Genomic DNA, 27573 nt, shown 5'->3' with positions numbered 1-27573 from the left:
TGAGAAAGGGTGGCGATGGGCGCTCGCACTGGCGCGCGGGGTGGGCTTGGAGGGCAGGAAGCGGGGGCAGGGAAGGCAGGTCTCTGGGCAGGCCAGCGCGTTTCCGAAGGCCCGTGGGAGGGGACCCCCGCGCGGGTGGGGAGACGAGGCCCTGCGCGCCCGCCGCTAGGCCAGCAACCGCCCGACCCCCTTCCTGGGAGCCGCCAGCAACCGGCCCTCGGCAGACCGCCCTCCAGCCTCCGGCTGGAGCCCCGAACTCCGCACCAACCTGGTCTCTAAAACGGACACCAAACCCCACACGCCGCATCCTTTAGAAGCATTTCAAAGTTTACTCCTGAATGACAGGTTTTGCTAGTAGTCACCGCCGCTGCCGAAGGCACATGAACGCTCCAGGTTCAGGGGCGATGGGAGAGGCCCCCCTGCGCCCCGCGTTCCCCGCGACCGCGTCCCGATGCCCTTAAGGTGCGTCTGCGACACCGACCTGACCAGCGGCCGCGTTTGTACCCCTGCAGATAGGGGGTCGCCGCCGCTGGGATCCGGCGCTCGCCCGGGACGGCTCGGCCCCAAGGTCACCAAGTGTCGCCCGCCTCCGGAGTTTCTCGGCGCCCGCGACCTCGTGCTGGGGCCGGGGGCCGGGGCGCGGTCCAGGTGGGGGCAGGGGACCACGGGCGCGGGCGGGGGGCCAGCTCTTCGGGCTTTCAGTCCCCGTCCTGCAGCTGCGGGACGCAGGCGCCGAGCGGCCGGGCACCTTGTCAGCTTCTCCGCGGAGACCCGCGGCTCCGTGGAGAGGGCGCCCGGCCCGGCGGAAGGGCCAGGTCCCGGGGGGCGGGGCGGGGCGGGGTCAGGGGGTTGGGCCGGGCCGGGGCGGGGCCGGGGCGCCCGGGCGCCCCTGACGGGCACAGACCGCTTCGGTCCGGACGCTGGAGGGGGGGCTCCTCTCTGGGCTCCTGGCTCCCGTCCCGGGCCCGACACGCGCTTCCTCTTCCGCGCTCCGGGGCGTCGGGACGGGAAGGTCTCCGCGGCTCCCCGCGAGTCCCGGGACCGAGTGGGCCCTGGCGGCGGCGGCCGTCAGCCCCAGCTGCGCCCAGGGCGTGCAGGTCGGACTCGCGCGCGGAGCGGCAGCGGGACCTCCAGTGGGAAGATGAAGAAGCCCGACGGGAAGATCGTGGTTTTAGGGGACATGAACGTGGGCAAGACGTCGCTGCTGCAGAGGTACATGGAGCGGCGCTTCCCGGACACGGTCAGCACGGTGGGCGGCGCCTTCTATCTGAAGCAGTGGCGCTCCTTCAACATCTCCATCTGGGACACCGCAGGTGAGGGCAGGCGCCGCCCTGGCCCGCACCGTCCCGGGGCTCCGCGGGGGCGGGGGTGGGCGGGCGCCCCTCGGGGCCAGTTCTCCCGGGGCAGGGGTCTTCCAGGGTCCTCCGGGGCCGTGTACTCCAGCGCACGGTGCCGCCGGAGGAGGGCCCCCAGTGCAGCGGTCCCCTGGGGCTTGGTTCCACCAGGGCGGGCATCCTGCCCAGCCACCACCCTTGTTCGGCAGGGACCCCAACTGTCGGATCAGCCCTCGGGTCACAGTGTGCTGCCATCCTCGGTCCCTCTCTGTCCCCCTGTTCTTTCCTGGCTGGGAGAGCGTTCTGCCACTCCATGGGTCTTGGCAACAGTGCAGGTGATGTTTGAAAAGCACTCCCGGCTCCTCAGAGAGATTCCGCTGGGGACTTGAGAGCCCCATGGCAGCGTCCGGCCCCGGAGCCCCGCGGCCGGCGCTGACTCTGCTAACAGGGACCGTGCACACGGAAGTACTCGCCAGCATGAGCTCTTCTGACGCCGACAGCACCCTTCGGGTGTGAGCAGAACCCGGGTAGTCGCCCTTCCTTCTGAGGGGGAGCCGAGGCCCAGAGCCTTCCCTGCAGGTTCAGTCAGGAGACCAGGAAGCAGCGCTCATGTCTCTCCTTTCAGCTCTGGGCCTGTCATTTGTCATCTGCTTGGTCTCAGCTCCTATGTTATGAGGGTTTGAAGTGATTTTCTATAGAAGCATTTAAAGGTAGGTAATGAATTATTTTTAGTGTGTGTAATATTTGTGATTTTTCAAAAGTACAACTTACAAGAGGATCTTGATTCAAACTTTTCTTTTGTTAACTCTGTAAAATTACATTGGAGGTGATAGTGATCCCGTAGAATACATTTTCTTCTTCATGGAAAGGAATGATACCTTAAGTATCCTAAGAAACTATAAGTAGTGGGGCACGTATAGCATGACGGCACATGAGGTCTGACTTTCTTTATGTCGGCACACGTCTGCCTGATTTGTCCAAGGCTGGCCCTCTTGCTTCTTTGATTGACTTGCTGGACTTCACTGCTCCCCTTCATTTACAGGAAGATAATGCAGGATTGGCTTTGGGGGGCCCAAACTGAGAGCCCTGTATTGGCCGCCGTTAGGAGCTGACCTTCACCATGTGGTGTGGCGTTTCTGGAAGAGGAGGTGTCTGGCACTGAGGGTATGAAGCGGCATTGTAGTGTTGACTGGCCACTTTCCTCTGCCGTGACAAGGACACACAGTGCTGCCGGAATCGCCATCCCCAGAGGGTTCTGTAGTGTGGCTGCCAGGATGTCCTAGGTGCCTCGTCAGCCTCCTGGGGGCAGCAGCTCCTGTCCTGGCTGCCACCTTCCTGCTCATGGAGCCCCTGGTGTGAGCTCAGGGGGAGGCCGGGCCCCACGTCCACCTTGCTGACCTCCTGTACACACATACACAGGTGACTGAGGCCAGGAGTCAGCAGTGACACGGGCCTCCTCTGTGCCTGGCTCCCCAGGGACCTGGGGTTGTGGGTGATTTGGAGGGAAAAGACAGGTATGAATTTTTTGTAATCTTTGTTGGAAATTGAGAAGCTTGACTTAGGTGACACCAGTTTTTCCCTCCTTTGTCATGCTCTTAAAATTTCTTGCCCCTCCCCATTATGTTTTAAGTTGTGTTCATTTTAGTTTCCATAACCGAGGCAGAAGGATGGGGACCAGCTACAGGATGGTTGCTTTTAATGCTGTTCCTGGTCAGAGAGTGGGCGACGCGGCGTCAGGGCTTTTAGCACTTACCATGGGAGGAACGGTCTGTTCCCGTTTTACATGTTCTTTCCAACCACAATTCAGCTCCTGGAAAGCGGCTGGGCCAGTGGCTGGAAGCTGGAGGGGGAATTGCTAGGCTGGTTAAGTAGGTTGTTACTCAGGCGACACAGATTCCTCCAGGGGAGGGATGACTGCCTATTAGGGGTGGGGTGGCGGCTCAACCTGGGTCTGCCCAGGGGCAGTGCGTCTCCTCCTGGGTGCCCTCTTGCTCCGACCTCTGCCCAGTGAGGCAGATGGATGGGGGCAGTCACCATTCATCGTTCAGTGAGGCCCGGAAGCAGAAGGTCGCCCAGACATGAGGCAGAGCCCCGGAAGGCCTGGCTGCCCACCGCCCCCCTCTGCCCTGCTTTGGTGGGTCTGAACTGCGCCAGCACATGTGAGACAGGCCTCGCCTGCCACCAGATTGGTGTCTCAGCCCCGTGGGTGGGAAAGGCAGACGGGGCAGGAAGTGGGCGCTCTTTACATGTGACCATTGTGTAGAAGAAAATACCACTAGGCGATGAGAAAGTGACTGGTATGCCCAGTAAACCCCACCACCAGGGCACTGGGAGGCTGGGCACCCCTACTTTACTCCTTATCCCTCAAGGCTGTGGCCACTTGACGGGGGTGGCCATGGAATGCATGTTTGCATCCCAGTGCCTGTGACATGAAGCCCGTTTTCTGACCGTACCTCCCCTTGCGTCAGCTCCTGGTAACCCGTACCCCTCCCGCTCCAGGCTACGTAGTCCTCCTGCCACATTAGGAACTCCGTAAGGCACCCACGTCCCTTCCTGGGTCCTGGCTTCTTTGGAGCCCTCTCCAGCCGAGGGGATGACCCCGGATTTCTGCTGGCAGTCTGCTCAAGGCCATCAGGCGCTTTCCGTGTGAGTCCCACGTTCTCACAGCCTCTGGGGCTCAGCCCACCTTAGGGCAGCACCACCTTCCCAGACCCAAAGCTGTTCCAGTTTCTTGCTGCTGTGAGAAATTACCGCTAACTCAGTCGCTTAAAAACTGCAGGTCAGAAGTCCTAAGTAGGTCTCAGGGCATGAAGCTCAGGGGTCAGCAGGATTGCATTCCTTTCCGGAGGCTCCAGGGAGAAGTGACCCTCTCCCTCTCTGGCTTCGGGGACGCCCTCAGCCGTGACCTCTTCATCTCCCTCTTCTAAACCAGCCAGACTGGCTGAGTCTTTTTCTCTGACACCTGCCTTTCATGCCCTCTCCCACATTTTCCTGTGACTACTCTGGGCTCAGCTAATGTGTTTCTGCAGGTTAATAACATTTTAAGGTCAGCTGGTTAGCCATCTTAATTTGCCCGCAATTTCAATTCCCCTTGCCACATGACTTCACCCATTCACAGGCTGCAGGCATTAGGACTTCTGCTTGACCCCATGTGTGACTCTGTGGCTGTCACTCTGCCCACCTCATAGTCCTCATCTATAAAATGGGGGGACAATTGAACCACCCACCTAAAGCATTGTTGTGGGGGAATCAGTAAGTTAATATTGGCAAAGTGCCCTGCACAGTACCTGGAATGAGGAAGCACCGTGTTAGCGTTTGCTAAATAAAGTCATCTCCTCGCCCAAGGAGCTTATGGCTGTGCTTGCCCCCAGTTAGCATGCCGCAGAGGGGCAAGAGGCATGGGCGGGCCCCCAGTGAACAATCTGCAGTAAGGGAGAGATCAGAGAGAAGGGAAGCCCGGGGCAGTGCTTCATGACTATCGATTTATAGGATAGCTTGAAATCACGAAGTGTGGTTCCTTCAACTTTGTTCTTTTGTCTCAGGATTTCTTTGGCTCTTTGGGGTCTCTTGTGAGTCCATATAAACTTTACGAATGTTTTTCCTACTTGTGTAAAAAAAAAATGCATTGGAATATTGATAGGGATTGCATTGACTCTATGGATGACTTTTGGTGTATCAGTATTTTAACAGTATTTTCCAGTCCATAAACACGGGGTATCTTTCCATTTATTTCTGTCATCTCTGATTTCTTGCATCAGCGTCTTGTAAGTTTTTGATATAGAGATCTTTCGCTTCTGTAGTTAAATTTATTCCTTATGTTTTATTGTTTTTGATGCTGTTGTAAAATGGGATTGGTTCTTTTTCAGAAATATCATTATTAGTGTATAGAAATGCTACTGATTTTTGCGTGATAATTTTGTATCTTCCAACTTTACTTAATTCCCTGATTAGATCTAACAGTTTTTGATTGAATCTTTATGATTTTCAGTACATAAAAAATAATGTCTGCAAATAAGGGACAATGTTACATCTTCCTTTCCAATTCTGATACCTTTTATTTATTTTTCTTCTCTTACTCATTGTGGTGCTCCAGCTAGGACTTCCAGTACTATGTCCATTAGGGGGTGGTGTGTCCTGTTCCTGATCTTAGAGGAAAAGCTTTCATCGTTGAGTATGATGTTAGCTATGGGCCTGTCATACATGGCCTTTCTTATGTTAGATATGGCCCTTCTGTGCCCAATTTGTTAAGAGTTTTTATCACAAATGGATATTGAATTTAAGTTCCTTTATGAACCGGTTGAAACGGTCATATGATTTCTATTCTTTCATTCCATGTATGGGATGTATCACATTGACTGATGTAAGGGAGGTTGAACCATCCTTGTCTCCCAGGAATAGCAGTTGGTTTAAGATCTTTCTTTTGAACAACTTCAGTGCAACCCAGGAGAGGATGCTGGAGTTCTGGGTCATGAAATCATGGTGCCCAGAGGAGGGAGAATGTATTTGTTCATGCCCATGAAGTTAGCTGAGGTCTTGGCTGCCTCAAGAAGGTCTCAGGTTTCTACTGTGTGTGTCCTTTCTGAGTTAGACTGTGGTGAGGGTGGGCTCTGGACTTAAGATTAACACGAGTGCCAACTAAAAAAACTTCTTGGGAAAAAATCTTAGTTTAAGCTTGGGATCTGGAAGCCAAACCTGCAAAGCCTGTGTTGTAGGTCCTCTTAAAAGTTGGGTTCCAGGTGGGTTCATATCTTGGGAAATGGGTTCACATCTTGGGAGGTCTTTATTGCCGGTGAAGACTTCGCATGGGTTCTCTCTAAGCGCAAGGCCCCATTTGCAGAATTCCTCTGCTTTCTCAATCAGAAACGGTGGCCTGAATATGAATATGGGTATGAAGATAGGTGGAAGGAAATGGACTGTTCTGGGTTCGGCAGAGCAGACAACGTGCCGTTATACTGCGCGCTTCAGAGCATAAAGGATTCCTGTGAGCGGCTGCCGTGCTGGGAGGTCCTCCTGGAGGCAGCGCCAAGAAGGCTGCGGGTGGGAAGAGGTACTTAAGGCTCATTGGTATGGTGTTGATCCAGGAAAATTTAACTAATTAAGGACAACCACATTTGTCAACGAATACCTGAATCGCATTTAATGTGTTAGAAGATAATTCCAGGCTTTGATAGCTTGAAGTTCACAGGAGAAAGAGAAACTTTATGATTCCAAATTGAACTTGCCCCTCTCACTTTGTTGAGACTGCATTACTTCCCTCTGTAAAAACAACTGTCACACACGCACATACTTACAAGTTTCAACAACTGGTCACTCTTAGAAAGACGGCTTCATCACTGTAATGACACATTTTCATGGGCTACAGGACCATGTGACCTGTGCCAGCTGGCCTAGGAAGGTTCCGCTGTACGTTTCACTGGCTGGGACCCTGACTCCCGTCTGAGCACTACCAGGGGCTGTTCTGTTGGGGCTCCCAGTTCCGTCATTGTCCCCACTCAAGGCCGCCCCCAGCCTGCCTCAGCGCTCAGCCAGCCGCGCCGTCTGTGATTCGTGACACACGCCCCGCCTTGCCTGCGCTCGCCTCACTCACAGCGTCTCTTTCTCCGGGGCTCGTTGTGCAGTGGGCCTTTGGTTTATTTCTCTGTCAGTGATAGTGGTGCAGCCGGATAGTCAGGGAGCTTGGAGGGCGGCACTGGAAGTCAGAGACCTAAGAACCATGAAGTTTTAGTCTTGATTGTTTTCTTGACCATAAAACAGACCCATTTAATGGTCCATGCTGTCTCAGCAGAGTTCTCCAGGGGCAGGTTCCCTCGTGAAGCATGTGACAGCTGCATCGGTCACTTATCCCCTCGTCTCCACTGGTATATCATTTCCAACCAGCATCCACGGTCCCGCTCTTCCCTGAGATCTGCCTTCCTGCTCAGCCCGAGCCAACCACAGTCCACACTCTATGAAGTATTTATACTCCAGCGTAGCCAAGCCGGGCTCCCGTCTCCTACAGAGCATTTGTAAACACTGGGTGATTTGTGCTGTGGGCCTAGAGGATGTGATGTGCGCTGGTCACTTCCCTCCCTCTGGCCTGGCCTCTCTGTGTGTGCTGGTCTCGGGCCTCTGAAAAAGCCCAGCTACTCACTGCTCAGGTTCCCATTTTCATGGATGTGGGTCAAATGGTGTCGGACCCGTGGGCGAGGTGGAGCTCAGCTTTGACCTCTGGGTTTGCTTGCAGCAGAGATGAGACCAGTCTGACCGCCACGGAAACCGTTATTCAGCTTTGGAGGGTTGAAGAGTCTTAATTTCCTAACACAGTGGATGTCGTTAGACTTGGCATTCCATTGCAGGTATTCACATAACGGGCAGAAACTGAAATCGCAGATGCTGGTGTGATCCTGTAAAACTAGAACAGGGCTTAAAGGTCAATTTTCCCAGCCTCCTCCTCTTCCAGATGAAGAGACAGACTCCAGAAGCTATTTGTCCCATGTCCGATGGCCATTTGGTGGCAGAACGGGTGGGACCCAGGGTGCCCTGTCTCGGGTACACCCTCTTCAATTCCAGGGACATCTGTGCTCTGAAATCCCCCTACTACAGCCTGTCCTTTTTTTTGGAAGAGTCACAAAAGACTGTTTTCTTTCTTAACTGCTTCTCTGCTGATTTGTAAGGCTTAGTTTCAGGTCGGGGTGCCCCTCAGGACTGTGGAGGGCCCTGGGCAGGGAGGGAGTGGGCAGCCGGCGTGCTCAGGCCTGGTTCCGCCCCACGCGGCAGGCAGGTGTGTCGGCCTGTGCTGTGATGGCCTGCTCTTCCCAGGCGATGCCATCTCCTCGCTTCCGGATGTAGCCCAGGAGCTGTTATTCACCCGTGCTGCCGGGTGCAAAACAGGAGCCGGGAGCCTCCGCCCGCGCTGTGCTCAGGGCCGCAGGGAGGAGCGTGTGGCTCCTCGGGAGCCTTCTGTTCCAGGTCACACCTGAAAGGCTCATCTGTATGGGAAAGAGTGCCGTGTGTGCGAGACACAGGCCACGTGTGCATGTACATAGTGTGATAAACACATGTCACAGTACCTTCTGCTAGTGTCTGTGAGGTCAAGAGAGCTGTCCCTGGTTGAGCAACCCTAGCTATTCAGTAACGGTGACCAGGCGCTGGGTGTCAGGAGGAGGGCAGAGAGGGCTGAAGGGCCACCGTGCAAAGGCAGATGCAGGTCCGAGGCGCAGAGCTGTGTTTGTGCTGCATCTCCTTGGGTTGGTAAGGCTGCTCCAGGGGCTGGAGGCTTCACAGCCTTGCTCAGAGGAGTGAGGTGGGCGGGTGGCAGCGGCTGGATCCAGGCCAACCCGGACCTTCTCAGTCAGAAGCACAGGTCAGCCTGATCGCCAGGGGATTGAGTTCCAGGGGGGCAGGGGCCGCCGCGGGCCTGCTGCGGCCATGGGAATGGGCTGGAGGGCGGAGAAGGCAGGGCAGGCTATTTGAATTTTTGGCATTCTTAGTGGATGCGATGTTCACATGCAAGTCCATCCATCATCTATCTGTCTATCTATCTATCTATCTGTCTTCTATCATCTTTAGCTATATTGTGGTAAAATACACACTACATAAAATTTACCATTTCGGTCATGTTAAGAGTGCAGCCCAGGGTCATTAGGCAGATCACTGGGCAGCCCTCACCACCATCATCTCCAGAACATTCCATCTTCCCAGCAGAACTCAGTTCCCATCCACCACTAACCACCCTCCTGCCCTGCACTCTCCACTCTGCTTCCTGTCTCTATGGATTCAACTGTTCTAAATAATTATTTAACATTCTCACTTTTATGTACAGCACCGTATTGTTATATATGATAAAATTCTAACAAAGTAACTTCAATATGAGTAATTTTAGAGGGTTTTTGCCTTGTTAGGTTGATAAAATTGTATCTCAGGACTCCCGGATTGCTCCATCATCCCCAGACAGCATTCCTGCTTTTACAGTGTCTGTCAGTGGATAATGTAATTTCCAGGGAATTTTATTAGCACACACCTGATCTGTTAAGCAAGAGATAACAAGGCATTGTAAACATCTGTAAAATCCTTTGGTTCCTTAAGATTATTTGGAAAGGGTTTAATATACTTCCCTTGGGATGGAATTAACAGGAAGACATTTGTTCTCTGCTGCATTATTTCTCAGAAGACTTTATGTTATGAGAAGAAACAACTATTCTATATAGCAAAGCTGTTAGAAATAACTGGGGTGTTTACTGAATGGGGTGCTCCAGATAAGAGGCTTTTCCAGATAACTTAATATTTTGAGAAAACCCTTTACTGAGTTAAAGAGTTTTCTTAATATGGTATTTGACTTTGAAACAAGTTAAAACTTGCTTTAAAAAGTCTTAAATGAATTGTTTCCTGCTTTAATAAGTAAAGAATTTAGCAAGTAATTGAATTTTTCTCTGATAATCTCATTCTAAAAATTAATTAGCACAGGACAACAGAGTATCTGTGTAAAGTAAAGGAGATTGGAGTAAGTATGCTGGTATGTGAGAGTTTTTGTTTTTTAAAGCAAAACCTGTTACATAAGTGTATTTTCTTTGGATTTGCCTTTTTAATATTAGACTGTTAAAAGATATCTCTTCGTTTGGGTTATTGGGGCCTGGTACGAGATTATCGTTAGTGAACTCAGGTCTGAAGAGAGAGAAATAATTTGAGAATTAAGTTCTAGGTATTGCCACGTAACCTGCGGTCATTTCAGAAAGCCCAGTCAGGGGGTCAAACAGGCAAGCAGTTAACTCGTGCAGCTGATGATTTGAGTGGTTCATTTGGCACATGACGTGTTCTTTATTTTTGGTTTAGTCTTCAAATGATCAAACAGAAATGACACATGTTGATTTGGGTAAAAATACACTGTGTGTCTATTTAAATGTGGAAATGAACCGCTGTTTGTGACGCACTCTTCCTCTGCCCCGTGTGTGCTGGCATTCTGTCGGCAGGAAATCATCTTGGGTTCGGGTAGGGTAAGTCTCATCACTGCTGCATTTCATTTTATTGCCAGTGCCCATGGGCTTTCTAGACTAGAAGGATTATATCCTCTTTGATGTCATGAAACACGTGGGGGCTGAATATCTGGTCAGGGTCACAGACTGTGAAGAACAAAATCAGAGGAACTTCAAATGCAAGTGACCAGGTTGGACTATTGGGTTATCTTATCATTGCTTATCTTTAAACTGTTAAAGCTCTGCTGGTGTAACCTCGGTGTAACACAGCAATTGGTGTTGAGGTTTGGTTGTCTGTCCAGCTGAAAAACCCCATTAGTGTTGTGGGGTGGATTTGTTTTGGTGTAAACTCCCACTATTCACTCCCCAACTCCGAGTCCGGCCCCACAGAGCTGGCGGGGGCCTTTTCCCGACAGTGACAGTGACGTGTAGCCAGCACCGGCTGTCACCTGCCAGGGCCCCCCTGGAGGTGGGAATTCCTGCCGGGGGTTGGTGAGGCCTGGCAGACTCCAGCGGGGGACAACGGCCACTTCATTCTGCCTCTCTGGGAGGAAACGGCCGCCCTGGGGGAGCGGCTCCACGCGGGACTCTTGCTTTTCGCATCTTGTGCTTATCTGGCCTTTGTGGGGGTGTGCAGCTCTGATAACAGGTGTGACGGAAGCCATCCCATTGCGTTTCTCCTGGACTGTGAAACACGGCACTCTTTCTCTGAACCCAGTTTTCCCCCAACGGGGGTTGCTCTCGGCACCTGCTCGGCGGGGTCCAGTCCCGCCCCTGCCTCTGGCTGCTTCACGTCTCCCGGCCCAGGCGGTGGGGCTACTGCAGGGCCCCGGAGGAGCTGGTGCTGATGGGAACGGCGTGAGTCCTGAGCGTGCCCCCTCCGGAGCTGAGTAGCAAGCACCTGGCACTGCTCTTTGTGTCCAGTGAAGGGGCTCCTTCCATCAAGGGGACTCGGTCAGTCACCGTGAAAGGTACCTGCCTGAAAAGCAAGGACCCCTGTGCAGGTCACAGGTGCTTGCTCCCCAACCAACACGCAGCCCATCTGTTGCTCTGACCGGAGAGTGCGCTGATTTTTCTTTGATATCCTTCCCGTGGTTCCTGCTTGTCTGCCTGCATTTCTCAAGAAAGACAATGAACAGGACGAGTCCTTTCTCCTTGAGTAAATCAGTTTACAGGGAAAAGGTCATTAGCAGCACCAGGCCGAGCTAGAAGCAGTGAAGCAACTTTCTGCCCCCGGGAACGGGAACGTGGCTTTGTGGTTTGACTTGTTTTTAGGAAGGAAGCAGACCTGCTGACTGGGCTCAGGGGGTGATGACACATGACCCCGCGTCTTTCAGACCCTGGGTGTCTGAGGTCACCGCTATGTGAGCCACCCCACCAGCTTCTCTTCCTACCTCAGCGTGGCTCCCTTGGGCCCGCAGGCACCCCGTTTTCCTGCGTGGAGGGAAGTGGGGGCGGAAGCGGGAGCTTCCCTCGCAGTCTGACCCCTTCCCGTGGACACACGCTTGCAGGTCCGAGACATCTGGTGTCTGAATGCGGAGGGCTCGCCGTAGCCCAGGCCTGCATGCCAGTGTGTCCAGGGCTGCCGGAATGAAGTGCCACACGCTGGGCGGCAGCGCCCATGGACACAGCGTCAGCTCCGGGGCAGGAGTCTGGTGTCAGGGCGCCCAGAGGACTCTGCTCTCTCTGAAGGCTGTGGGGGACCCGCCGCCTGGCCCTCTCTTGGCCTTGGGTGGTGGCATCTTCACTTGGTGGCACCTCAGCAGCCTTGTTCAGATACGGTCCCGTTCACAGGTGGCAGGGATGAGGGCCTGGAGGTGTTTTAGGGGCCACCACTCAGCCCACTACTGATGGTAGGAGACTCTAGAAACCCCACTTTTAGGGGCAAAAACAAGAATAAAGAGAAAGGAGGAGAAAAGAACTTGCAAGCCAAGAAAACTTCTATGGGAAACACCTCGTTCCTCCCCAGGTCTCCCAAGAAGGGATGTTCCCAGAGGCCTGTGTTTATTGTTGAGTTGTTGAGATCCCAGTGGGAGAGGACCTACGTGTGTGGCCTTCTGGAGTCCAAGCTTTATTTGCAGCCCTGTGGGAGGTCCTGGGGGGTCTGGGCGTGTGGGAAGAGAGTGGGTCTGGCTAGAGAGGAGGTAGACCAGGAGCCTGCATGAGGGAGTGACCAGTTTGGGTCCAAGTGATTCTTGCAGGTGCTGGAAAGCCCCTTTCAGGCCACTGCCCCCTTTCTCCAAGGACAGAGCTGCCCATCTGGCTGAGAGGCATGGCCTCCCGCTGACGGTGGGGTCCAGGAGCATGACCCCACTGGGGTGCAGAGGAATGCCTGCAGCACAGGGCCCCTGTGTCCCAGGGTGCCCCGGGCCACTCTGCTTCCTGAGGGAACCGGCCTCCCCGGCCTCCCCAGAGACAGGCTGAGATGGGGGGCAGGAGGGAGATGGGTCGTTGAGACAGTGTCGCTTGGGGAGTGTGGCTTTTAACAGCCATGTTCTCGAGGGGACACTTCCCTGGGAAACAAGTACCTCCAAGTGTGTTAGGCTTCTGCAGAGGCACAGACCGAGTCGGATGCAGATATATAAGCACGGAGGGGAGAACGGGAGAGGGAGAGCCATTAAGGGCTTGCAGTCCTAAGTCCCAGATCTGTAGGCAGCAGGCTGGCCACCCAGGCAGGATTTTTTATATTTCTGGCTGGGGGCTGGGGGCAGAATTTCTTTTCCTCCAGGGTCTTGCAGTCTTTGCTCTTAACACCCTGACTGAATGCCCACCCACCTTGTGGAGGGTGATCTGCTTTGCCTGAGCTCAGTAGTTGATTGCAATGTTAATCAATCCACAAATACCTTCATAGCAACACCTAGACAGGCGTCAGCCCGCACACCTGGGCACCGTGCCTGGCAAGGTGACAAATTAGCCATCACACACAGGTGCCACAGGGTGGTGGATGCAGCTGCCCACTCCCTGGGATTCCAGGGGAATGGTTGGTCCCGGGCGAGGTGCCCTGGCACCTCTGGTGTGCCCGTGGGAACAGCTGTGCCCTGCTCCGCCCCAGACAGCCGTAGCTTGTATCACCCTGGGAAGATGCAGGTCCCTTTTTCAGGCTGCACTGAGAGCTTTAAACACTCCTCGGGGCTGGTTGTTTCCATACGCCATTCTCTAACCGGCTTGACTATTGGTTTGGAAGCACATATATGCAGATGGAAAGTTCTAGATCTTATCTGTGACTGTAAATGTTAGTTGAAACTCATCAAATTGTACAACATAGAACTATAGTCATGCTTTGGTGGAACTTGAAAGATGGAGAAGGGATTTTATTTCAAAAAATCCTTCTGAAGCTTGTACTGCTCCGGTCTGAGGGCCGGGGTCCTGTTTCTGCAGGCGCTCTGGGTCTCGATTTGTTCCCATCTCTGGTTCTGTGAGTCTGAGCTTTTTAAAATCATTCTTCGTGTTGTCACATGGATATTTTTGTGAGCTCCCATCCAGAGAGCATTCCAGATCATGCAAGGCGTTTTAAAGGTTCCTCTTTCTTTTTAGAGTTTGCATTTACATTTCTTGGTTGACCTTACATTTCAACTGACTTAAAATAAGCAGCATTCTGAGTCTCACGTTTTAATAACTGCCTTTTTATCTCCCACCACACCAGGCAAGGTGGTGATCTTCACCTCTGGCTGCACATTACATTTACCAGCGGAGGTTTAAAATGGTGCCCATACCTGTGCCCCCGTCAGTCCTGACATAGGTGCTCGCAGTCAAGGGGTTGGAGCATCAGTATTTCTGAAAAGTCTTCCCCCATGTTTAAAATGTGCAGCCAGCGATGTAACATGATTTCTGATGGCTGTACCACTATTCCGTTGTTTTAGACCATTTAAGCAAAAGGCTGGTCGCCATTTGGGTTGAGGATGGCTGAAGAATAAGAGAGAGAAGCCAGCCGGGCAGTTCACCCTCAGTTGTCCAGCCGCTGATTGGATCACTGTGGGCTGCTGACTTCTGCTTTCCCTTGCCCGCTGCTGGGCTGATTTTCAGCTCTATGGGCGGGCAGCATGGGCAGCAGCAACGTGACACAGCATCCCTGGAACTGGGGAGACGATCGTCCTCTGAGAGTGAGCCTCGTGAATAAGAGAAATGAAGGAGCTTGGTGAACTGCAAGTGACCGGCTGGCCCTGGGAGGCCGCTGGCAAAGAGCCCCTGGACACAGTGGTTCTGGGATGGCGGAGTTGATCCTTGGGTCTGGGAGGAATTGAGTCACGATTTATTTAACACATGCTTTTAAGGATGAGCACGTGCCAGGCACAGTCCTAGGCCAGTTGCCTGGGTTAGTTAATTATGTTTTCACGACCACCCTTTGGGTGGGCACTGCACACATTTCCGCGGTGGAAACCGAGGCCCGGAGTTAAGTCAGGGTCACTCTGTGGGGCCTTGAATGCAGATAGCCCATCTCTAGGGTCCTTCCTGGGTGGTCGGACCACAGACACTGGCCCTGGCTCCGTTCCCTTGCGTCCACAGGCCACTTCCTGTGTTTTCTGCACCGGGTTCCTCCCTCTGAAATGTGGGCTGGGGAGGCCCACTTACAGGGGTTTGGGGGAGACTGTGTGAGCTGAGCCAATCTGGGGGACTTGTTAGCACGCTGTTCCCTCCCTGTCATAAATCACCCAGTTCGCACTCCGGTTTCAGATTCCACACGTGGATACTGAGATTCTGTATTCCTGTTCCAGGAATCTGTTCCAGGTCTGAGATTCTGGAAACCTGACCTGGCCGGCTGGCCTCTGCCGTGGCTGCCCCCGACCCTCCGTCCGCGTCCAGCCAGCTCTGCTGCGTCCGAGTGGTGTGTCCCCAGATGTGCCTGCTCAGGTGTGGGTGGCGCAGGTCGGACTTGGCTTCCCCTTGACCCCCGGCAGTAACCCATGCGCACGTCTGCACTGTGTTGGTGAAACAAAGCTTAACAGATCTTTTTTTTTTTTTTTGTCTGTTAATTTTATATTTTATTGTGGGAAGAGCCTTAACATGAGGTGGACCCTCTGAAAATTTTAAGTGCATAAATGTGTAAATGCGTTATTGTTGACTCCAGGGTCGGTGCTATGCAGAAGTCTCCGGAACTTACTCATCTTGCTTCACTGAAACTTTGTGTTCCTCCACAGCACCTCCCCATTCCCTCCTCCCGCGCCCTGGCAGCCATCACTCTAGTCGTTGATTTTGCGAATTTGGCAATTTTAGATCCCTCGTCTAAGCGGAACCATATGGTGCTTGTCCCAGGACTGGCTGATTGGCACTTCATTTCACAGCAGCGATAGTCAGAGGAGCCTACAGAAACGCCCTGACTGTCCTTTGACAGATGACTGGATAAGGAAAATGTGGTCTGTGCAAATGATGAAATATTATTCAACCTTAAAAAAGGCTAAGGTTCCATCTACTACAGCAGCAATGTGGATGAACCTCAGTCACTTCTCGGTCTGCTTCCTGGACAAGCCAGGACTCGTGAAAACCCCACACCCTGCGGCCCTGCCGACTGCCCTCCAGCCCCAGCTGCCCCCATAGCTAAAGGAGGCTGGGCCCCAGTCCCCCGGGCCAGCTCCTCCTCCACATCGCCGGCAGGCTGTACGGCAGGGGCCATGCCAAGCCTGGCGGCCTGGGTTCTTGGCTGGACTAGAGTTCAGCAACTCGCTGACCCACAGCTGTGCTGGTTACACTTCAACCCGTGGGGGTTCTCTGCCCACACAGGACAGCTGCAGGACCGGCCTGGTACCCTGGCACCCCCAGAATCGGGCCACACTGCTGTTTGGTCCCCTGGGAGGACCAAGTAGAGGAAGTAGCGGAGCTTCGGCTTTGGGCTTAGTGTTTAGGGACCCAGGTCTGGAAAAGAAGGCGGGAGACAGAGACAGAAAGAGAAACACAGGATCCCCTTACCGAGGGAAGGGAATTTAAATTCAATTAGGATCTCTTCCCTGTCAGACTAGGTGGTGTTGTTATGAGCCCTGTGCGTGTTTGAAAGCAGGCTAAAAGCTGTAGATTATGTCTAAAACAGTATTTAAAATTTCAGATCTGAAACTGCTTAATTGTACGTCCTCTAGCTGGACTGCCTGCCCTGGCTGTTTGCCGGGTTGACGGGTAATCTGAAACGCCTCTTACTTCATGCCGGGCGGGCGCTCCTGAACGGGGTCCTTCAGTCCAGTGCCTTCGGTTCTCATGTTTTCTTTTCGTATTATTATTATTTACTTCTTCAGTTTTCTAAAGCCAACCAGGCATTTTTATCTGGAAAAGAAAGCTATTTTAGGCACAGGCATTAACACAGTCGCCTTTTTGTCCTCCATGAACCATGTAACTGACTTGGAAAACATTCTCCCGGGATAGTGGGGGTGCCTCTTTATTTCCGCTGTTGCTCCTTTGGGAAATCTAGTGGGTGGTTGTCGATAGCATTCTTAGCTGTTGGCAAACCTCAGGATGTCGGCAAAGCCCGGATCGCTGCATATGAGACTAGGGTTCTTCAGTAAAGCCCTAGCCCAGCGGTGAGGAAGAGGAGGGCTTTTCCTCTCCTCGCTCACCCGCCCCCCTCTTCTCTTTAACACTGGCCATTGCCAGTTTTTAAAAGTGTTCTTAAAGACTTCCCTGATGGTCTCCCCTAGGGCGTTCACGGAGAGCGGAGAATGCTGTTTAGTTTCTGCCTGTTGGCTCACAGGGTAGTTTGACGTGAAAGTTGTAATTAGGAATAGTGTACGCACAGTCACACCAGGGGTGCCGTGCTGAAGGAGAGGAATGTTGCCCGAGGGTGCTGTGTGTGGCCTTCCAGGGCATAGCTGTGGCCTACAGAGTCTTTCCAGGGCAGGACACACGCCTCCAGCTCCTGCCAAACCCGCCCAGGTGTCAGATCACTCGGAGAAACACTTGGGGCGGGCCTTGGGCCTTGCCCCACGCGAGGGAGCGTCAGCTGTCCCGTCCGTCCATGCCGGCCCTTCCCCCGGCGTCTTTCTCTGCAGGCCCTTCTCTCCAGGGCTGGATGTGGGCGACCAGCCTGCCCCCAGGTGAGACAGTGCCACCGGCCCGTGTCTGAATGACTGGGCATTGGGATGGAATTTGTGTTTGTTGGTCATTTGGCTGAAAACTGGCTGATTGGCAAAAGACACTATGCTTCATATAAATACATATGTATAAGTATCCTGCCTTCAGTCCATACTCCAAGGACCCACAGACCAAGGGCTCTTCATTTCTTCTGTGCCCAGCGTCCCTTTGTAGCTGACTGGTATGCGCCCCTGACCCTTCTCTGGATGCCGTACTTGGGTGCGTGCGATGAAAGACAAAGGTTTACCAGGAAGGCAGGCTGCCTCTCTGGAGGCAGGTCCAATAGCTATTTTGATTTTGAAGTGGCGGTGGGCGTAAGCACTTGGAGGTGGCGTGGCAGCTACAGTGTGAACCACATGCCTGCTGGTGACAAACCACCCTCATTGCTCTGAGCAGTTTTGTGCTTTGTTGCCAAACCACATACGCACGTGTAATCGAAGGAGATGCTGCATTTCAGTTAGAGGATGATGAGAATAAAGATTACACTCTTCTCATGTTCGAGGTCGTGAACTTCCGGGACACTGTGGCCTGGACTAAAAATTGCAGAGTCGCAGAGTGTCATCAGGAGCAGCTCGGGTGGAAGCCGAGACGGCCTGTCCCGGAGCCGCTGGTGGGGCTGAGCGGGGAGCTGGGTGTGCTGGGGCTGGGGCTGAGGAGCCCCCCCCACCTGGGGAGTATGCTGCAAAGCCGCCGCGGTGCTGGGCAGGCGTGCAGGTAGAGGCACTTGTGATTTCCTTTCTGATGACTGATGGGGCTGGCCCTGCTCCAGCCCTCCCTCGGCTGCCTGGTCCCTCAGGGAGAACTGTGGCCCAGGGCTGTGAGGTTGGGGTGCTGGGCCGGGGGTGGATGGAACGTGGAGACTCAGGCGCTGAGCGGGTATCCATGCCACCAGAGATGTCGGATCCCAGCTTTCAGAGAAGCGCAGAATCCAGGCCTGGTTCTTCAGGAATTCAGAGAGGGAGAAGCCGCCTGCCAGGTGCCCTGTGAGCACCGGCCAGCTAGCCAGGGGACCGGTTAGCCAGAAGCCCGGTGCCGCTGTGCCCAGCAGCCAGCCACCGAGGCTGTGCCAGGATCCAGCAGCTGGGTGCCACCGGCCGGGCAGGAGGCTGAGGGCGCTGCTCAGTCTGAATTTATGAGTTGCCCTTTTCCCCACAGAGGGACCGAGCAGAAGGGAAGCTGGGGTGGGGCTGGGGAGGGCTGTACGTGAAGAAACTGGACACCAACTGGGGTCAAACTCAGCCCTGGAGATGGATCCCCAGGGCAGGGCACTTGGCTGTGATCTGTGCCTCTTAGATAAGGGTTTCCTAATGATCTAACATGCAGAATAAAAATTATTAAATTATGCAACAGAGAAGACAAGCAGGACTCTACAACATCTCACTATGCTGATGGACAGTGACTGTAATGGGGTATGTGGGGGGGACTTGGTGAAGGGGGAGCCTAGTAAACATAATGTTCCTCATGTAATTGGGATGCATACTGAAAAAAAAATTATTAAATTAAAATTTAAATGTTGAATAAAAATTCACAGGTGATGAGCCTTCAGTTCTTGGGGGTTTAATTCATGAAGGCTTTCCTTGCTCCCCTCTGTCCTGTCTGCTCCGTCCCTCTGCCCTTCTGCCCCTGTGGCTCAGATGCCAGGTGCAGGTGGGGATTCAGCCTCTAGCGTGAATGAGGCTCTTTGCAAATCCAACCAAATCATTAAAGAGCAAAGCAGGAAACCTTCTGGAAGAGGAAATCCACGTGTTTTTTTTTAAGCAAATGGGATAATTTGTGGCTCACTTACTCAACACATTATTGGCACCATGTGCCCAGCCCTCTGGTAACCACAGACTTGGGATGAGGACCAGCAATTGTGCTGGTGTTTGAACCAGAGCGCAGAGGGGGCGTGAGGGCCCGGAGGGGTGGAGGCGTGAAGGTAGCAGGAAGGGGGCACCCTGCCCGGGACCCCCGTCACCAGAGGCCCAGCGAGGTTTATGCAGAGCGTCGCTGTGTACCCCCATTTCCCCTTAAAATGGAAAAGAAAAGAAAGGCTCAGCTCCCCATTGGGAGGTGCCCGTTCTGCGGCCTGAGCACCCACCCTGCCGGCCGGCCAGGGACAGCGGGAACTCCAGGCTGGGGGCTGGGACTGCGTCCAGGCATCTGGGGCCTTTTGGAAGCTCATTCTGGGCGCCGGTTCTCCCGCCACGCTTGGGGCTGCCATCTGGGGCCTCACAGCTCTACGTGGTGCCCACGGCCAGGTGAGGAAGGGGAGCAGAGGGAAGAGGACGGTCTGAGAGGCTCAAGGCCTCTCACCCGCTGTCACTGCCCTGTGCTGGCCAGGGGCGGGGGGCCCAGCCGTGACAGGCAGGGAGCAGGAGGGAGGCAGCCTCTTGGTTTTCCCGACCTGCCCGCGGTAGTGTGGGCAGCGGCTCCCGGCCTGGCTGGAAAGCGGAGCTGCCTCGTCCCGCGTGGTTTGCTCTAGAGAGAGGTTCCTGGTGTGCTCACGTGCGTGGTCCCCGTGCGGCCTTTCTCACTCTGAGCGCCTCCCAGCAGCTGGGGCCTCCCGGCCCTGGGTGCCTCTAGGAGTCCCGCGTCCAGAGGACTGACCAGCTGGACGGGACCAGCCGAGGGCCCTCTCGGAGGCGGCGTGGGACCTCGGCACCGTGGCTGTGGCGGGAGGCTGCTCGGCGCTGCAATGCTGAGCTGTGGTGCTGGCCGTCACCCAGAATCGAGGCCCACGGTGGTGGTAGCGTTTTATTTGCACATGTTTTAAAATGCAGAAATAGGAGCAAGCCATGCAGCCTCTATATGAAGGGAGCAGGGCGGGGTGCCACTGGCCAGGGGCTAACGAGGTGCGTGATGGGGTTGTGCGGGGCCCCTGCCGTGGGGATGTCCCGCGGCCTTCGGAGGAGGAGGTACCGCCCGAGACGGTCCCTTCCTCGTGCACACCGGGGCCCAGTCCGACCCGGCCCCACTGCACCTGCCTGCAGGGATCCATGGGGTCAGCGGTGCGTCCTGAGATGAGCAGTAATGGCGCCTCTCTCTCCCTCTACCTGCCAGGGCGGGAGCAGTTCCACGGCCTGGGCTCCATGTACTGCCGGGGGGCCGCCGCTGTCATCCTCGTCTACGACGTGAACCACCCGCAGAGCCTGCTGGAGCTGGAGGACAGGTTCCTGGGCCTGACAGACACGGCCAGCACAGACTGCCTCTTTGCCATCGTGGGGAACAAGGTGGACCTCAGCGTGGGGGGCCCCGCAGAGAAGGGGGCGCACAGGCCCGGGCCGGCCGGAGCGCCCAAGCAGGTGCAGCCTGAGGACGCGGCGGCGCTCTATAGAAAGATCCTCAAGTACAAGATGCTGGACGAGAAGGCTGTGCCGGCCGCTGAGCAGATGTGCTTTGAGACCAGTGCCAAGACCGGGCACAATGTGGACCTGCTGTTTGAGACCTTGTTCGACATGGTGGTGCCTGTGATCTTGCAGCACAGGGTCCAAGGGCCACCGCAGACTGTGGACATTGCCAGTTATAAGCCGCCCAGACGGACCAAAGCTGGGTGCTGTGCCTGAGTCGTGGAGGCCCTGCCCTGCAAGGGGCGTGCAAGTGAGCGGTGGTCACCAGGAGCCAGTCACAGAGCTACTTCACAGCACGTGTGCGAGCAGAGATCTCCGTGGGAAGGCTGGCCGGTTATTAAGAGAGGGCAGTGGAAGCAGTCACCTCTGTCCACCTTGCGGTGCTGGGAGGCCCGAGCGAAGGGATCACGTGCAAAGGCTGCCAGGCTGAGCCAGGGCCCCGCGCTGCTGTCCCCTGTGGCTCCCTCCCACAGCCTCGCTCGGGCTGGGGCCCCGGCCTGGGCAGGTGTCCCCCTCAGTTGCGCTGTCCTCAGACCTCTGTCTTCACTGTGATTTCTCTGGTCCTACCATTTGGTACTTGTATCTCGATGCATCATAATGTCCCTTGACATGTTAATTTCTACAAAATCAGGAATCACTGCTTTTATATTGTTGCAGCATTGCGAGCTACACATACTATTAAAAAGGATTTTGAGGAGACCCTTGGTGTGGAGCCTTGGTTTAGACTTGGTGCCCCTGGGGGACTCCTTGCTGGGGGCCCTTGGGCCATTGGCTGAACGAAAACCTACGTTGTCCTGATGAGATGAGTTCCAATAATAGAAGCAAAACTGAAGCTCTGTCTCTGTTGAGGTCTGGGGTCAGCCGGGCTGTTACTGAATCAGAAGCCCCCTTTCCGGTGGTTGGAGGGGGGCTGCTCTGTTACTGGAAGATGCTAAGACGGGAAGCATGTGAGACAACAGCTGTGGTTTAATTGAGGGTGCCTAGGCCCGACTTGGGTCTCTTTGTCGGGAAGGGGTATCTCAGCCATCTTGGGGGCTCTAGCGGCATCCCGGGCTAGGGGCTTCGAACACAGACGTGTGTGTCTCTCGGGTCTGGGCTGGGAATCGCAGCCTGAGGTGCTGGGATGTGTCCAGTGAGGCCTTCTCACTGCACCCTCACGTGGAGAGAGCTCTGGCCTCTCTTTTCTTAAAAGGGGCCTAATCCCATCACGGCCCCACCCACACGACCTCCCAAGGCTCACCACCAAGACCTGTCACACTGGGGGTTCGGGCTTCAGTGTGTGGTTTTGGGGGTCACAGCAGTTCAGTCCGTAACAAAACAAGGTGAGGCAGAAGGCTGGCAAGGGAGCGACGCCCCGTGTGGTGTTGGGGTGTCTGGCAGTTGTGTGGAGGGTCCTTTTCTGGGCCGCTGCAGGCCTCCTCCTCCACCCCTTGTGCACGTACGGGATGAGCCTGACCTACAGGGCCAAGCGCTGGCACCACCCGCCGCGTGAGCCACATGCAGCACCCCTCCCTCAGGACAAGGGCCTGCAGCGCACCTGGGCAGGGGCGTGAGGACCGAGGCCCACGGCAATGAGGGGGCTTCTAAGGCCAGAGCCTGTCAGTGGCTGAACCGGACCCAAACCCAGGTGTGCTCCCCCTGGTGGGCGGGAGGTGCGGGGGACCCCCAGACAATTCTACCCAGATTCAAGAACTCCTTTTCCAGAAACTCTGCAGGTAAAACCAATTTTTTCTAAGTGTAAAATTACTGGGGATAAGTCGGCTCCAGGCAAGAGTGTGGGTCCCCCCAGAGAAGCTGGGCCCTGGCCCCCATGTGACACATTCATGGTTCGTTATGCCATCGTGTGACCACACCTTCTGAGCCTGCCTCCTGCCCCACTGCCCCCCTTCGCTCTTGAACTTGGGTTGCAGAAGGGAGGCAGGGCATCCGTGAGTCAGCCTGCCCTCTGCAAGACCCCTCAAAGTCAGCCTTGGGGCGGTGGGCATCAGGGGCTGACAGGGTTTTGTCCCACAGGGAGGATGTGGTCCCCTGTACTGCCCTCTGTGGTGGCACCTAACTGAAGTTTGAGCCACATGGAGGCATCAAAGCCAAACCAAGTCGCGGAGGAGTTTTCAGGGCTGTGACAAACGTGGTGACTGTCCCTGGCTTGGGGGGCTTGGAGTCCAGAATAAACAGCGGCCTCCAGACTTTGGGGGGAGGAGCTGGGCTGGGCACCTCTCAAGCCCTAGCCTCCCGGCACCTCAGCCCTCCGTGTTTAGCTGCTGCTGTGGAGATCAGCTCTGCTTCCCTGCTGCGTCCTCCTGGGGGGCTGCGGGAGCCTGGAGGCGGGAGGGAGCATGTTCTGGTCTGCAGCCGGGAGCTGAGGGTGGGTGGTTCCTTGCCCACAGTGTGGCTGGACTGTCCGAGGCTCCTTGGTTCCTGTGGGACAGAGCCCTGAAGTGCCCATGGCAGTGACCCCTCAGGTTACCCGAGAGACTGCTCCTTCTGGGTCTCTGCCCAGGCCCACTGCAGGCCCAGAACCACGTCCTCACGTGACATTCCTGGGCAGAGTCCCTGCCGAGGTTAGCTTCCGGGGGAATGCAAGTAAGACCGTTGTCGATCTATTTCAAGTGACATTTTCAGCTGGAAAACTTACTTTGTTACATGGAAATTTTTCTTAAAAAAGGTTTGATATGAGATTGAATCTTAAAGACTAAAAATAAATACTGCGAGGTAGGTTCCAAAAGGTCAGCCGGGTTCCAGAGAAACTGAAGCCAGAAATGTGTTTTAGAGACTGTTCCTCGGAAATACTGAGGTTAGATTTGGGACGTGATGTTGGAACGAACTGAGTGGCTTTGGTTTATGTGGGTGAAGTACCCGCTCTCCTAACTCCCACGTGTGGTGGTTGGGCGCTTTCTGTGATCACTGTGCCTCCTAAGCACAGACACGATCCCCTGGGAAGTGAGTGACAGTCCCACACACTGTGGCACAACCGCGGCACGTGCCGAGCTGTACATGTTGCTGGCTCTCTGGCCCAGATGTAGTGCCTGGTTCACTCCATCAAACATCATGCCTTATGGACTCGAAGAAATGAAGGCAGTCAAGAAATTGGGGTATAAAAATGTTCAACACCAGCTTTTATTCTGTGGTCATTACAGGGCATAGCATAGTCTACGAGTAGAGTGCAGCACAAAGAATGGAGGGTGACTCTGGGGACGCCCTGGGGTGGCGGGAACATCGCCTCTGACACTAAGTTGGCCGTCAGGTAACCTGGCTGACACCAGACCGCTGAAAGGTCTCCGCTCCTACGTGAGCCTGGCCAGCCCCAGGGTCGGCTAGGACGTGGGGAGAGATTGGCAGCTGCTGTGTGACTCTATCTGTATCTCTGAGAATAAAAGGCACAGTCTGGCCTTCCTGAGCAGATCATGATAATAATTCACATCAACAGGCTTTGGGAGGAAATAATGCTGTCATCTCGCTGGCTTAGAGAGCATTCATTCATGTGAGAAGGTGGGCGCAAGTTCAGGAGCCCTCAGGATGCACGCTCTCAGCTGTCTATACCACCCCGTTAAGTGAATTAAATACCTGGGTCTGCAGCCTTTCAAAGCACAGTGGGTACATAGATGCCGTTAGAGGTCAGCCAGGCCTGACGCTTAATGGCCTAGTGCTTGGTGGGGTGCGGGGGTTAATCTCTACAGAGAGGGTCAGGGTCACAGGCACCGCACCCCTGGCGGACACAGGCTGTTTGGTGGAAGCGCTGGTACTCAGTTCCTTTGGTGGCCTGCTTGTTTCTTAAAGAGGAAAGCGGAATCCATTTTGGGTCAGCATGAGGTAATGAGTTAAGGGTAAGCACCGAAGTGGCCCTGGCGGAGCCGCCTGCCGAGAATCACAGGTTCTTCATGCACACCTGGCAACGGCTGATGTGTGTCCTGATGAGCCCGGCCTTGAGGGTGTCGGCGGAGGGCGAGCCCTGGAAGCTCTGCTCTGGGATGGTGGTCAGCCAGAAGCTGTACTTGTTGGCGTAGTAGTGGCAGGTCCCGCGGCCCCCGTTGCACTCGATGAAAGGCGTGGCACGGAAGTCCTCCAGGCAGCTGCCCGGCGACACCAGGGACTGGCCGCCACCTTCATCGCCCGCGGCCGTGTGCTGTCCAGAGGAGACAGAGCAGGGTCGTGAGCATTGCCGGGGGCAGCCCGGGGCCACCCTGTACTGAACGCACTTTCTTCCCTAACCGAGCCGCAAATGTGAGCATCTGTCTGTGTCCATATGGACCACCCACGGGCACACTCTAAGCGCAGGGTCGGCCACATACATCGGGGACATGCAGACGGCGCACCTGGGCACCAGGCACGCTGCAGGTGAGTCACAGACATAAATTGCCATCTGTGATTTGTTATATTTAGTGAAAACTAGAGCAACAAAACAGCAGATTATAATCAGGGACTAGAGTTGACTATCTTTTGGGGAAAAAATATTATCAATCCAATCATCTACTCTATGACTGAAGCATTTTCCTGGCAGAAAAGATATCAAATTGTTAATATTTTTAAAAAGGAAAAGTTAAATCAACATGTAGGTCATTACTGAGGTTGGCAAGATAGAAATCAGCACAAAGAAAGGCTTCTCCAACTCCCCAGCTACGTTTATGAAGAGGAAGGGACTGTGAGGGGCTTTTGTTAGTTTTTCTCTTTAGAGAACGTCTACTTCCTGGTTTTTCCACAACCAACATGTACTACTTGTGTAATTAGATTTTTTCAGAGGGCTGTTCATTGAGCAGCTGGTCACTGGAGGTGGTCCGGCAGCTGCTGGCTGCGAGGCCGGGCGGCTGGGCAGCGGGGCTGTTTGTCAGAGGTTCCTTTGCTCTCACAAGTTCCGGTTGCTTTAGCTTCGTAAACATTTTTAGCTTTTTTTAAGGCATACAGTAGCGCCCTGAATCCAGCGCTCATATGAAAAGGCGATGGTCACCTGGCTTGCTGGAGCTAGCAGCGTGGAGAGTGGAACGGGAGCATCTTGGCTACCGTGCAGGGTGCAAACGAGGGTATGCTGTGGCATCGAGGGGCAGTGACCCCATGTCATTAGTTTAAGCAAAATAGCAAAGATAGAAGAAACCTTTGGAAAGCTTTCTGCTTGCAGAATGCAGAAGCCTTTCCAACTCAGGGTGGCTGCGTTCTTGTCACGAGCAGGTCCCCCATGGGGCCTGGGCCCGGGCTGCGCTGGGAGCTGCTGCCCTGGAAGGACAGCCCCGGGCAGCCAGCTGGTCAGCAGGAGACACCCACCGCCGGTGAAGCAGAGAAGGTGTGCTCATGCAGGGCCGCAGACTGAAGGGGGACCCCTGGCCTTTCTGGGGTCAGCAGAAGCTCTCCCTCCACAAGAGAGGCTCAGTTTTTATTCCCGAATTTCCCAGTGGGAGTTATGGAATAGGGGGCACTAGAGCTCCTTCCTCCATGAGGGGCAAGTGGAACGGAAAGAGGGCCGCTCTGCGTGTCCTCACAAGTCACCTCACACTGTCAGCTGCTTGAAATGGAGAAAAGGGGCCAGGCCTGCAGAGATCTGGCTTCCTGGTGGCTTCAAATTATGGCAGCAAAATGGTAAAAATATTAAAATACCAACACCTATTTATCTTTTCCTTCTTCTCTGGAATCACGGTTTTTATCCCCTGTTGTTTGAAATATTAGGAAACTTCACATAATGGACATGTTATTTATATAACATGTGAAATGTTTAACATGTTGGGCCTCTAGTTGATAGAGCTGGAGTTGTGACAGTTACCAACACCAATGCCACAGGAGATCCACTTTCCCCACTGGCCTTATCTCTCTCCTACAATGGAAAATTGTAAGGGATGCTGTCACAGGGGCCTGTTTACCTCTGTACAGCCCGTACAAAGGCTGGGAGGCAAATTAGTGGGTCCCTTCTGGTGGGGTGTTCCACGCCTAACATGGCTCAGTCAACAAACCGCAGGTGCCCAACCTTCACTCAGCCCCCGAGCCACGTGCCCTTGGGCCCAACCTGAGCAAACGCCCCATGTGATTATTCCTACAGAAAACACTGTTCCTTGGAACTAGATTTCCACCCTGGGCCATGCTCTGAGAGTCAGCAGGCAAGTGTCACGTACCATAAGGAAGGAATATCCGATCCACAGACTCCGCCATCCGGCTGGGCAGTGGGGAATGGAGACATCTTGGCTGTGGACCGCTATGGCGACGGCCGGGGCCTCGCACACAGAGCAGCGGCTGATGTAGGGCTTGATCTCGTCCTCGGCCACGGGCATCATGGGTAGTGGGGCGGTCGTGGAGAGCCAGTAGGACTTGTCGTTCCGGCTGGCATAGTAGCAGACGTCCCCAGGGTTGCAGTACAGGAAGGGCATGGTGCTGAACCGAGCCAGGCAGGAGCCCGCCAGCCCTGTGGGAGGCGCCGCAGCTGAGCGCAGCCGGACTGTGCTCCTCCAGGCTCTGTGGCCCGGGACCTGCCCCCGCTGCCACCAGGCAGGGCTCAGACGTGCCCAGGGGACTGAGCTAGAGTTTCCAGGTCCTTTTTTTTGGAGCAGACCTCACTGGCATGTTAGCCCTGCCCTTCTAGAAGTCCTCAGCACACCTCTGGACCATACTGGGTCAGTAGGCAGTGCACCCTATGGAACAGCACCCCAGTGGGGCCCATGTTGGGAGGTCCTAAAGCATAGCCCTGGGAAACCCCTGATGGCATCCCAGATGAGGGCCCCCCAGAAGGAACCCTGGCTGCTCCCACCCCCAGTGAGTGTGCTTCTGGGTACAAAGATTCACTTTATCTCATGGCCCGAGCGAGCCGTTCAGCTGTGGTTTCCCCTTTGCACATCGACTGCTCGCAGTGTGGAGCCAGATGCGTGGCCCACCCTCAGCAGTTGCAGTGGCCTGCCCTCCTGGCCCAGATCCCAGTTCTATTTCAGGCTCTTATGCTTG

At 54.7% G+C, this 27573-nt stretch overlaps 2 protein-coding genes across 2 annotated transcripts in view; one reads left to right on the top strand and one right to left on the bottom strand.

Moving 5' to 3' along the window:
- The first annotated feature begins 861 nt into the window (after positions 1-861).
- Positions 862-21360, top strand: RAB20 (RAB20, member RAS oncogene family). Its single transcript, XM_036893953.2, has 2 exons — positions 862-1313; positions 20375-21360. The coding sequence occupies exons 1-2, from the start codon at positions 1142-1144 to the stop codon at positions 20875-20877; spliced, it is 675 nt and encodes a 224-aa protein (XP_036749848.1). The 5' UTR covers positions 862-1141; the 3' UTR covers positions 20878-21360.
- Positions 21361-23760: 2400 nt separating this feature from the next.
- The window catches only part of COL4A2 (collagen type IV alpha 2 chain), a 157857-nt gene continuing 154044 nt past the window's right edge, over positions 23761-27573 (bottom strand). The window contains exons 47-48 of the mRNA XM_036893619.2: positions 26754-27040; positions 23761-24784 (exon numbers count right to left, since the gene is read on the bottom strand). Of these exons, the coding sequence (XP_036749514.2) occupies positions 24527-24784; positions 26754-27040 (545 nt within the window). The 3' untranslated portion in view covers positions 23761-24526. The remainder of the gene's footprint in view (positions 24785-26753; positions 27041-27573) is intronic.

This window comes from Manis pentadactyla, chromosome 17 (assembly GCF_030020395.1).
Source record: "Manis pentadactyla isolate mManPen7 chromosome 17, mManPen7.hap1, whole genome shotgun sequence".
Lineage (NCBI taxonomy): Eukaryota > Metazoa > Chordata > Mammalia > Pholidota > Manidae > Manis > Manis pentadactyla.
This window is presented reverse-complemented; position numbering and strand designations above follow the sequence as displayed.